At 41.3% G+C, this 12,787-nt stretch overlaps 1 protein-coding gene across 2 annotated transcripts in view; it reads right to left on the reverse strand.

The window, feature by feature from the left end:
- Nucleotides 1-12,787, reverse strand: part of NAA16 (N-alpha-acetyltransferase 16, NatA auxiliary subunit) — a 109,969-nt gene that overhangs the window by 91,314 nt on the left and 5,868 nt on the right. Inside the window, exons 2-4 of one of the 2 annotated variants that reach the window (XM_061629923.1) lie at nt 9,803-9,962; nt 4,020-4,104; nt 2,913-3,017 (exon numbers count right to left, since the gene is read on the reverse strand). In XM_061629923.1, coding sequence (XP_061485907.1) covers nt 2,913-3,017; nt 4,020-4,104; nt 9,803-9,922 — 310 coding nt within the window. In that variant the 5' untranslated portion in view covers nt 9,923-9,962. The remainder of the gene's footprint in view (nt 1-2,912; nt 3,018-4,019; nt 4,105-9,802; nt 9,963-12,787) is intronic. The other variant, XM_061629924.1, reaches the window with a different exon arrangement.

Below are 12,787 nucleotides of genomic sequence, written 5' to 3' on the forward strand. Positions count from 1 at the left end.
AGAGACTATCTTGGGAAGGGGGGAATTATATTCTGAACAATGGTGAAAGGGGGGAATGGAGCAAAAAAGGTTGAGAACCACTGCTCTAGCTAGTATCTAAGTTGAAAGGCCACCAGTTATTACATGATTAATTGATCTGAAAATTGAACACAGCAGATTTTGAGCATGCTGTAGTTATCAGTCACGCCTAGAGTGCTGGATACATCACAGCTACAAAATATTTTGCCATATGCTGTTTTAAATTAGGAACTTCTGACAGACTGGAAAGATCACATTCACCTCCGTATTATGACTGTTTTTACCAAAGTGCAATGAGTAGCATTAAAACAGAAAAATTGTGGAGAAGAACAACAGTGCCCAGTTGTCTGGTGACCTAGAAATACTAGCACCTAGAAACTGAAAGACTGTGTACACACTGTGTGTTAATGTGCATTCAGTGCAGGATACAGGCACACTTTTAGGGTCCTATACACATATCATCCCATGTCATCCCTGTCTCACACTAAAGTGTTTTTTGCTGGAATACCTATCATGCTTTGTCTCAAGTCCTCGCTGCATGAATGTGTACACAGAGTGCACTTCCTCAGGTGGCCTTCTACTCAGCCAGACTGACAGCACAGGGCTGTGCCACTCCCCCTCATTTCCATCCCATTCACCTGAGAGTTACCTTTTCTCTTCCTTTTCTGGTAAACCTGAGGGTTACTTTTTTTGCAATGGAGGGCAATGGTAAATGGGAAGGAAACAGACATTTCATGGAAAGCACAAGAAATCCTTGATCTTGATATTTGTGGAAAGGAAAAGATTCAAGAAAAACTTAGATGCAGCCACTGAAATTATGGTACATTCGAGCATATCACTCGAGATGAAAAAGCAGTGAACGAACTGTATACTACTATATGAGTACACCAGTTTCCAGCCCCCTTAAAAGACCCATGAATTTTTTTTTTTAAAAAAAAGTTGATGGAATTGTACATGTGCAGCTGCAACAAGGCATTATGTTGTTTCTGGCAGCACTCAGTTGGCATGGAAACACTAATTGAGGAGAGGGGAGTAGAGAAGACAAGTGTGCTCTAGTTGGTAAACTGGTCCACCAATGTGTACAGACTGCACGGATAGCAGGATAACAAATGGATACCACGGATAATAAACATTATGGTGGAAAGGTGTTTACAATTGCAAAGCGCTATGTACAAATGCACTCTAGAGAAAACGACCTTTGAGTGTTTCAAAGGCTACATGTGTACACACATATTTTCTGACCCTAGTAAGAACTTATTCTTCATGAAATGTCTCCCATAAGACAGAGCTTATCTAACTCCTCTTGAAGATCTTAGCCTGCTGCTAGATATAGGTCTAGATGAAGTGGAGCCCAAAGGTAAAAGGCAAGATGTTAAGATTGCATATGAATAGGCCATTTTATAATCTGGTGCCGTAAGTACAGGGAGGAGACAATGTGGTATCAGGTATTGATCCTTTCCCCAAAATATCTTATTACTTGTCTAGTTCATGAGGTTGAGCATATTGTTTTAAATTATTTTTGCTCCCTTCCTTATTGCAGAATTACGTCAATTCAATTAGGCTAAGCAGCTAAGAAGATGAAAGAGCTGTAATAAGCAGAATGATTTGAAGAAAGCTGTTGATAACTGCTATGTGAGAAAGATTCCAAGAAAGCAAGGAAGGTGACATCAGGAGCCTGCTCCTGTTCCAGATGGGTTGGCTCTTCTGCAGAGACATCTACCCCCAACTGCCCTGTGGGAAAGTATCCTTATTCTTGTGTGTGTGTCTGTGTTTATTTTAATATGCATTCATGTTACTTGTGAGCCAGTTTGAACAGTTTTGTATCCTGAAAAGCAGGTTATAAATCATCTGGGAGGGGATTCCTCCTGGCAGATTCAGAACTGGACTATTCATGGACCACTTTCACAGGTATGTGGTGTTGCCCAGCTGTCAATTACCTTACATCAAAGTATGTCAGGTGATTCAAAGTTAAAAAAGCATCTGCAAAGGAAGAATCAGGAGAGCACTTCAGTGTGATCTGAATTCTTCTTACTTTATCTCTGGCTGGGACTTTTCTGTGCTCAATGTCATATATGATATCAGGCCCAGCAAAGGCAAAACAGCTTGGTCAGCCAAACTCTGAGGCTTAGCAGGCCTAATTAGGCCCACAGACTTGAGATTCCCACCACCACTATAAAACTGTAATAAATAAATTAAATAATTCTGCATGGACTGAAGACTGATTGGCTACAGTACAAATGACTGTCAGAAACTGAAAGAATGAAGTGCGTCTTGTCAGTTTTAGAGCTGACAATGTGTATTGGATAAAGTGTTTGCATATAAATGGAAAAACCTAGGTTCAAATTCCCTCTGCCATGAAATTCACTGAGTAACCTTGGGCAGTGGCTCTTTCAGTCTAGCCTATCTAGCAAGGTGGTGTCAAGGTGGAGGTGGAAGACCTGAGGATCTGGCTCAACAGGATGAAAAGGTTCCCCCAAATCCTGAAGAAACAGGATGGCATAGCAAACTTCAGATGTTTTATGTTAGCCTGCAGTAACTGTGCAGGAATCCAGTGTTATAATTACAAATATCTTGTACTTTAGAATTCAATAGATTTAACAGATTACATGTTCAAATAATCTTGTTAGACCAGGAGTGGTTAATCTATGGCCCTCCAGGTCTTTTTGGAATAGAATTCCCATTATCCCTGACCACTGGTTAGGGAGCTGGAGTCTAACAACATATAGAGGACCACAGGTTAGTCATCTCTGTGTTAAGACAATCTCTAATGGCCAAATCTATACATTTCAATATAAAATGTGTGTTTCTGTTACACAGCATAGGGATGAGGAGTGGGGAGAGGACTCCAGAACCATTAGGAAAATATGAAACTGATGTAGCATTTGAAAGGATACACACATGACTTTTTACATCATTACGGAGCCCTTTACGAACAAATTCATATGCTTCTTCTTTCTTTCCTAAACAATTCAAGGTCAGTCCTTTCATAGCCAAAGTCTCTGTAAGAAAGATTTTATAATTTATGAATCAAGTTATACAACAACAGTAAGCTTTAAGGCAACACAGGAAGAATAGCTTTATTGCCCCATCAAAGCACCTCTTGGAGGTAGGCACGTGCCAATACATGTATGGATCCCTGCCATCCCTCACATCCCCAAAAGCTTCCCCATTCATTTTACTGGAGGACCTAGGTCTCATGCACACAAAAGGATGCGTAAAATATGCTGGTCCCCTCTACTGAATGGAATCAGATAACACCCCACCCCCACAAAGCAGCTGTGGATTAGGGTGAATCAAAGTGAAATGATTCAAGCTCAAGGCAGTAACAACCTATAATCAACAACCATAGTGGAAGTAGGATCCATTTTCAGAAGCCTTCCTCATCACATGCATACTTCTTGACACAACAGAGGCCTAAGCCTACACAGATACAGGACAAAGCATAACAGACTGTACCAGTTCAAGGTTCAGATGGAGTACTGCATTATTAAAGCCCCCCCCTCTGTGTGTGTGTGTGTGTGTCTGTAAAAACAGAAGACTAGCACAAAAGAGAGCAGGATTTTTTAAAAATAGAGGAGCTTTCAGACTGCAGATGGGGATCTAGCACGTAAGGGAAAAGGTTTTAGTCCCGCCAATCACCTACTGTGCTAGTTTTCTACATACTGATACAGGAGTATTCACAATGTGATCTTCCATCTGCATTCTAAAGTGGTACAATCCACCCTAACACCTCATTCTGCTGTACACATACACCAGGCTTAGCATGAATTCTCTAAGGTTCCACTCAGAAAAGCAGGCATATTTTAAATAATTTCAAAAGATATTTGGAGGCTGATAGGAATAATGCTGGTTTTCCTTGTATCTGTATTTTATTGTTGAGGTTCTCATTCAAAATGGTGTAAAATAAATGTGAACACTTTGAATACCTGTTGGGTAAACAAAACACGGCAAGACTTATTGCTTCTTTTAAGGAAGGGAATAAATTGAAATATTGCACTTACCGCCATGTTCAGCAAACTTTGGATTGGAGAGGATCATCTTACAGAACTTGAGTCCATTTTTGTATTGTTTTTGTTCATAGCATTTCTAAGAGAGGGAAAGAAGATTAGGTTACACTCATCTTAAAAATATATATATATTTGACTGACTTTAGCATCACAATGCACTAGCTTCTTCAGAGGCAGACTAAATCACTAACTGACAAGATTGCCTTTGAATGAGGCCTCTTAGGGTCAAAGTATACATTACATTCAAATTTGTGCAGGGAAAATGTAAAATACATTTTTAGAGACAGAGAGAAAGAGATTTTCCTTTTTCCCAACAGGCACTTTCCCATTTCAACTGCCTCCACCTAGCTGCTTCTTGTCCTGCAGGGTTCCAGCAGTGTATTTACTAGGGTGGGTGGGTGGGATTTCAAGAGTAGGGGTAATTTTGTCCAAAATGTTCCTACATGCCATCTTGAATACTTCCCTTTCAGAACTAACCTCTATTAGCAGATATTCTACACGGCAGCAATAAAGGCAAAACTAAGACAGCACAACCTTGTCCACCTGGTCAGCTTGCCTGGGACTAACCATCATTTCGCTCATCCTTTCCCAAAACTCTCTCTCAGTTGCAAAGTATTAGTGCCTGAACTTATTTTTCTCCCCATCCTTTCTTCCTGCTGAATTGTGTGTATTACACTGTAAGTCTGTAGGAAGTGATTGAGTTGTTTTTTAATATTTGTACAGCAAAACATAATATTAATTATTGTTATTATGCAATGGTGACTAAGAAGTGCCTTGTTTTTCTGCATAAATATATATATTTTCAAAAATGTCTTTGGTATCAGAGATCTTGAAACTGTTTTATCATGTGCATGACTTATTCTTATGAAATTTCTATCTTGCCCTTACTCCCAGAAGGAGCCAAGGGTGGCAAACAAGGGGCAAAACACTAAAACATCTTAAAACATCTCAAAAACAAACATCTTAAAAAGAAAACATCTTAAAAACACCTTTAAAAAAATCTTTAAAAACCATCTTAAAAAGCAATTCCAAACAGCTGCATATTGGGATAAGGTCTCTATTTAAAAAACTTGCTGAAAGGGGAAGGTCTTCAGTGGGCACCAAAAAGATAACAGAGATGGTATATGTCTAATATTTAAGGGAATTCCAAAGGGTAAGTGCCACAACATAGAATCATAGAATAGTAGAGTTGTTCCGTTTCCTATGTTGTAGTAAAGTTCCACTTCCTATGTTGTGCAGAATGGACCTCCAGATAAGATGGTTATATAAGGGTATATAAGCGGTAAGACGATTTTTCAGGTATCCTGGTCCCAAGCTGTATAGGACTTTGTAGACAAAACCCAGCATCTTGAACTTAGCCCGGTAACTAATGAGCAGCCAGTGCAATTTTTTCAGCAGTTGGGCAACATGTTGGTGAGATCCTGCTCTAGTGACCAGTCACACACCATATTTTGCACCAGCTGCAGCTTCTGGATCAACCTCAAGGGCAGCCCCACACAGAGCGCATTATAGTAATCCAGCCTGGAGGTTACCAGTGTATGAACAACAGTGGTCAGGCTACGCAGGTCAAGAAACAGCCACAGCTGTCTTACCAGCCAAAGCTGGTAAAAGGCACTCCTAGCCACTGAGGTCACCTGAGTGAGAAATACGGATCCAACAGCACCCCCGAATATGAACCTGGTCTTTCAGAGGGAGTATGACCCCATCCAAAGCAGGCAATTGATCAATTATCCGAACTCGGAAACCAGCAACCCACAGTGCCTCCATCTTGCTAGGATTCAGACTTACTAAATATTCAATCATTCTTCCCTACTTGGTTATACACATAGACTACAGGTAATGTACATGATATTCTTGTAAAATAGAAAAGAAAAAGCACAATATGCTAGGGATACAAAATGTAAGTTTAAAAATGGGCTAGATGAAGTTAGTTATGACTGTGGTATAAAAAAATGATCAAAGCACAGCTACTATGGCTATAAGAGATGATTCTAAGACTATCTGAAGCTGTTCCAGAATGAGACATTTTCATCTTTCAGCCCCCACAGACAGGATATATTACACCAATCACCAATGCAAGTTACCATCCCTCTCAAGACCTTTATCTGTGATTCCAAACAACTGGTATTCAGAGGAACACTGTCTCTAACAGTGGTGTTAAAACAGCTAATTGTGGCTAGCAGTCATTAGTAGCCTTATCCTCCATTAATTTGTCAAATCCCTTTTTAAAGACTTCCAAATTAATGGCCATCAGTATCTCTTGTGGGAATGGATTCTACAGTTTAACTATGCACTATGTGTTTTTTTTGTCTGCCCTGAATGTTCCAACATTCAGCTTCATTGGGTGACCCCAAGTTCTAGTGTTATGAGGGAGAAAACCCTCTCCCTATTCACTTTATTTATTTATTTTTGCAAAGGAACACCAAGACGACAGGAGATTATAACAGACTAGAAAACTGTAACTGTGAGCAGCAAGGAGCTCACAAAGGTGGCAAAATTATGACAAAATGCAGTCGGGAGAGCTTGCAAAGGTGGGGAAAAAGGAAAGCAAAGTGGGGGTTGGAAGAGAAAGACTGCCTGGAGCCAGAATGGGTGGTCAAAGGAAGGACCAAGCCACAGCCACAAGCACCGGAGGGCAGGGACAGCCCAGTGACTGGCCACGGTAGCAGCCAGTGCCCCCTGGACCAGAGCCATGATTGGGCACAAGCCGTGATTGGCTGGAAGGGAAGACATGCCTGGAGCTGCACCGCAAACTCCAGATCAGCAGCTGCCTGGGTGGGAAAGTAACTGGCAGCAGTAGCAGCCAGCCTGGACTAAGAGCCGCTACAATCTGCAGAGGGGGGGAATCACAATAGGAGGGGGAAGAAGCCGCAACCTCTAGACGACTGGAGCAGGAGGGAAAAAACCAGGGAGGGGGAAGGCCTCTACAACTGGTGCAGAATGCGGCGGCACGCCTGCTTACAAACAGCCGCCGCCGTGATCACATCACGCCGGTGTTAATTCATCTACACTGGCTTCCAGTTGTTTTCCGGGCCCAATTCAAGGTGTTGGTGTTAACCTTTAAATCCCTATACGGTTTCGGCCCAGTTTACCTGAAGGAGCACCTCCAGTACCACCAATTAAGCCGCCCGACCAGATCAGCCACACAGGGCTTTCTCTCCGTCCCACCAACGAAAACATTCGCCATGCCCCTTCCCTAGATACATTTCGCTGAGCCTTGAAAACATGGCTCTTTGGACAGGCCTTTGGGATCCCCGGGGTGGGCTAATTTTTTTATATTGTTTTAAAACTGTCTATTGATGGCCCTAAACTGTTTTGTACTGCTGCTTTTAAAATGATTATTGTTGACTGCACTGTATTTTATTATGTATTTATATTGTATTGTTGAACTTTAATGTTGTACGTCGCCTACAGTGGTTTTGGCCAGATAGGCGACACAAAAATTAAATTTATTTATTATTTATTATTAGTACCTCAGACCAGCCAAAAAGAGTTTTTTTTAAAAAAAAACACACACACACTGTTTTACAGTGGTTCCGTTCCTTTCTCTCTGACAGGCATCAACAGGTAGCATTGGGGGATGAGGTTTCAGACCCTTGGCCCCTCACTTGTGGAGTGCCACAGGGTTCTATCCTGTCTCCCATGCTATTTAACATCTATGTAAAACCGCTGGGAGCCATCATCAGGAGTTTTGGGCTGCGGTGTCACCAATATGCTGATGACACTCAGCTCTATCTCTCTTTTAAATCCTCACCGGAGTTGGCTGTGGAGACCTTGTCCAAGTGCCTGGAATCCGTGAGTGGGTGGATGGGAAGGAACAGGCTGAAGCTTAATCCTGATAAAACCGAGGTGCTGCTTGTGGGTGACAGGGGAAGGTTGGGTGTTGTCGACCTGAAGCTTAATGGGGTGAGTTTACCCCTGAAGGGTCAGGTCCGCAGCCTCGGGGTTGTTCTTGATTCCAAGCTGTCCATGGAGGCTCAGATTTCGGCAGTGAGCTGGGCAGCTTGGTATCAACTACACCTTATACGGAGGCTGCAACCCTACCTCCCTATTCATCAGCTCCCACTGGTAGTACACGCCCTGGTCACCTCTCGATTAGACTACTGCAATGCGCTCTACGTGGGGCTACCCTTGAAAATGGTCCGGAAACTGCAACTGGTGCAGAATGCGGCGGCTCTTCTGCTTACAAACAGCTGTCGCCGTGATCACATTATGCCAGTGTTATTTCATCTACATTGGCTTCCAGTTGTTTTCTGAGCCCAATTCAAGGTGTTGGTGTTAACCTTTAAATCCCTATACGGTTTCGGCCCAGTTTACCTGAAGGAGCACCTCCAGTACCACCAATTAAGCCGCCCGACTAGATCAGCCACGCAGGGCCTTCTCTCAGTCCCACCAACGAAAACAGCAAGGTTGGTGGGGACTAGAGAGAGGGCATTTTCAGTGGCGGCCCCCACTCTGTGGAATTCCCTCCCATTCGATCTTCACCATGCCCCTTCCCTGGATATATTTCGCCGAGCCTTAAAAACTTGGCTCTTTGGACAGGCCTTCGGGATCTCAGGGGTGGGCTAAAACTTTTTGTGATTGTTTATAATTGTTTATTGATTGCCCTACATTGTTCTATACTGCTGCTATTTAAAATGGTTATTGTTGACTGCATTGTATTTTATGCTGTATTTATATTGTATTTTATTGAATTTCAATGTGTACGTCGCCTAGAGTGGCTTCGGCCAGACAGGCAACACAAACATTAAATTTTACTTACTTACTTACTTACTTACACCAAGAAATAGAACAAGAAACTAACAGGAACAGAAGGAGAAAGACAGGTTCAGAAACAGAATGCAAGACAAATTCACAAGACCTAAGGCAAGGATCCAACCTAGGACAAAGGCAGGAATGGACTGGGGTCTCACCGGAAGGAGCACCAGAAGTCTTGACTCCTGTGCATTCCTTCCTTTGGAAACTAGGTGGCGCTAATACCCTCCTGATGGCATGCTACCTGGGGGAAAAACCCTCTCCCTATTCACTTTCCTCATACCATGCATATTTTTATACGCCTTTATCATGTCACCCTTTACACCCCTTTCCTCTAAACTAAAAGCCTCAAGTAAACCCTGACAAGATACTGAAAATAGCCATAATGTGCTGTGGCTTTCTAAGCACAAAAGCTTTCAAAGCCCTAAAAGGCATGAGAGGTTACAGCCTCTATTGATGACAGGTTCCACTCTTTCGCATGCACAAGCCTTTCCCCCTTTTTGCATGGGAACAGCTCAAGAAAGTTCATGGCAGACATACAAAACCTGCTCCTTTACTGTTTGTCATCACATTAATGGAGTTTGCACATACTACAGTCTAAATCAGTCGTTCTCAAACTTTTTGCAGCGGTGAAACCCATCACTTTAAACAAAATGTTACTGGAACCCTTGCAGTAAAAAAAAATTTTTTTAAGGGGGGTATGGAGTTGATTATTGGGAGATCAAGCAGAGTGGCAACTTTTTAAAGTAGCAAGTTTGAAACTCTGAAAAACTTTGCAGTCAATCTCTTGATCTGTCTGATAAGAGCTGAAGCCTTAAGGATGATATAAAAAAAGGGTTTCCCATCTAGAACCTGGACTCCAAGAGTAGAGAAACAAAATTTCGATTGTGTGCTTCTAAAAGCAAGCACCTACGGATGAAAGCCATATTAACTAATAAGTCACTTGAATAGAAATATGCTAGAGCAGGTCATATAGCAATACTCAATCCCTATAAAATCTTACAGGTCAGACTGCTACTCACACCAGACAAAGAGAAAGGTACTCTGCTGCTCTCGATCCTTTCCACAAATGTTTGCCTTGCCCCAATTCCAAGACTTTGCCTCCTGACTCGATCAGGGTTGTCAGACCCAGTTTCTGCCATTTTGTTAGAAGGCTGCAATCCTCAGAGTTGAACCTAATAACTACAGGTTTTGAAAAATAAATTGAAATAGCACCCATCAGGCCTACTTTAGATATAGAATAACATGTCTTGAGACAGTAGAAGATGATGAAACTGGAAAAGTAAATAGGAATTTGTAAAAGAACAAATTGTTAGTACTCACGCATTGTGTGATAAAACAGTATTTAAAATTGGTATTTGTCTTATTGTTTGTAATTATAGATGTTGAAATGGGTTGTACACATTTCAGTTGTCTAAACATTTTAACATTAGGAAACATGCCAACAGAAGCAAGTGCTACTGTGAACTTAATGTCTTCTAGAAAATGTAATCACTTAGCTGCTCTAAAATTAGTAATTTATTTTTAGCAAGAGAGCAATGTTAGAGTGACTTACTAAGAAGCATACCATAATCACATTGTACACAAGAAACATCAGTAGCAACATTTCTCGATTACCATAAAAGCAACATTGCAAAGCTAAAGAAAGGAAGCAAATGTGGAGTTCATAGTAAACCTCATTAATGACAAAACTTATTGCTTCCATTCAAGATGATGAAATAGTAACTATGGCAGAGACTAGATCTACCTATGACAGACATGCAAAAGAGATAAACTTCCCCCCAAAACTTTTTTTGTTATAAAGGGGGAAAATAAATCCAAATTTAAATAGAACTACAGAAATACAATTACAAAATGTTTGTAAAAGTAACCTTATATTTTATTTCAAAAGGAATTAACTTAAAAAAAAAACACCAGACAATAATCTTTTGGCAATAGATTAAATAATAATTTAACCATTCTTGCCAAACCTGACTTCAAAACTGTAAAACCACAATAGAGCAAATCCTTGCTCTATTAAACAAATGGCTCCTATTCATTGCAAATTTGTCTTTAAATCTGACATAAAAGCTTAGCCACTGAGGCAAACTTCTACATTTACTCTCTCAATTTATTATCAGTTGGCACTGTTGCTGATCTCCATTTTTTTGCAAAAATTCTTGCTGCCACCACATACAATACCAATTCCTTAAATTCCTGTCTAATTAAAGAATCTGCATAGTTTAACAGTAAAACACTGGATCAGCCCTAACGTATCTGACATTTGAGGACTGATTAATTACCAGAATGTTTTGTCACTGCACATTCCCACGTGTGGAAGAAGTCCTTCCAGCAAACAGATGCAATAGTTTATTTGTTGGGAGAAAGGGCAGGATACAAATCAAATAATAAATAAATAAATTTTATTTATCAGCACTGGAGTAATGTACCATCTACTCATGATCTTATAATATTTTTCTCTTATAGCAGTTTTCAATGCAAACCTATGAGCACTACTTCACAATTTTCTGCAAATATCCATTGAGATTCTTCCCCCTATATCCGGAGCCTATTCTTCTTAGCTTGTTCTGATTCAATGTAATATTTTAGCAGCACTTTATACATTTTTCAAATTATATAATTAGCATTTTTCACAATTAATTTTTCAAATTCTGTCAGATCTCTCAAAAAATGATGAGGAATTTATGGATATCAACAGAACTAAAGCCTAAAAAAACTGCTCCTTACAAGCTTAGATGACAAAAATCCTAAGTTTGCTCTTATATTAAAGGTGCAAAGAACATACACCAATTTTTCCATCCTATGACACAAGAACAGGACAGCATTGGGGGCTTTTTAGTTTAGAGAAAAAGCAAGTAAGAGCTGACATGATAGAAGTGTCAAAATTACACATAACATGGAAAAAGCAGATAGAGAAAAGTCCCCCCCCATATAACACTAGAACCTGTGGACATCCAATGAAGATGAATGTTGGAAGATTCAGGACAGACAAAAGTACTTCTTCACAACGTGCATAGTTAAACTATGGAATTCACTCCCACAAGAGGCAGTGATGGCCACCAACTTGAATGGTTTTAAAAGAGGATTAGACAAATTCCTGGAAGATGAGGCTAACTGTGGTTAACATTAACTATGGTTAGTTTAAACAGGCCAGCTTTAGAAATCATGATTTGAAATTGGCTTGTTTAAAACAAGGGTTCCCAAACTCTTTTCCCCACAGACCACTTGAAAATGCTGTGCTGTGAGGCTGATCGGGCACGAGTAAAACATCATAACAGTGCCTACTGTGTGGCAGTGAGAGCGGAAAAAAGGCCAACTTCTCTGCCTCCATCGCATCCTCCAGTGGAGCTTTTCCGTATCATCAGGGGTCTGTTGCCATCTACTCCAGGAAACGGAGTCTGAGACCCTTCAGAGACCCACTGTGAATTGTTTGCAAGGCACTTTGAGGGTAAAGTTGCTCGCCTCCATAGCAGTCTTGATGCCCCATCCACATTCACTGTAGTCCCCAATGAGGTATCCAGTGCAATGTCTGCCGCAACTTCTTGGGAACGGTTTCAGTTGATACAGTCTGATGACATAGACAAGGTGCTTGTGATGAAGCAGCCAATGTGTCCTCTCGACCCTTGCCCTTCTTGGCTTATTAAAGCTTGCCGAGGGGGGTTGACCTAGTGGATCCAGGGTGTGGTCAACGCATCATTATGGGAGAGAGTGGTTCCAGCCACCCTGAAAAAGGCGGAGATCCAACCACTCCTGGAAAAGCCCACCCTGGACCCATTGGTCTGCAACAATTACAACCGGTCGCAAATACCCCCTTCTTAGGGGAGGTGATTGAGAGGGTTGTGGCGCAGCAACTGCAAGTACTCTTGGATGAAATAGATTATCTTGACCCATTCCAGTCTGGGTTCAGGCCTGGTTATGGGACTGAATCGGCCTTGGTCGCTCTGATGGATGTCCTTTATTGGGAGAAGGACAGGGGGAGTGTGACCCTGTTACTCTTACTTAATTTC

This window comes from Rhineura floridana, chromosome 5 (assembly GCF_030035675.1).
Source record: "Rhineura floridana isolate rRhiFlo1 chromosome 5, rRhiFlo1.hap2, whole genome shotgun sequence".
Lineage (NCBI taxonomy): Eukaryota > Metazoa > Chordata > Lepidosauria > Squamata > Rhineuridae > Rhineura > Rhineura floridana.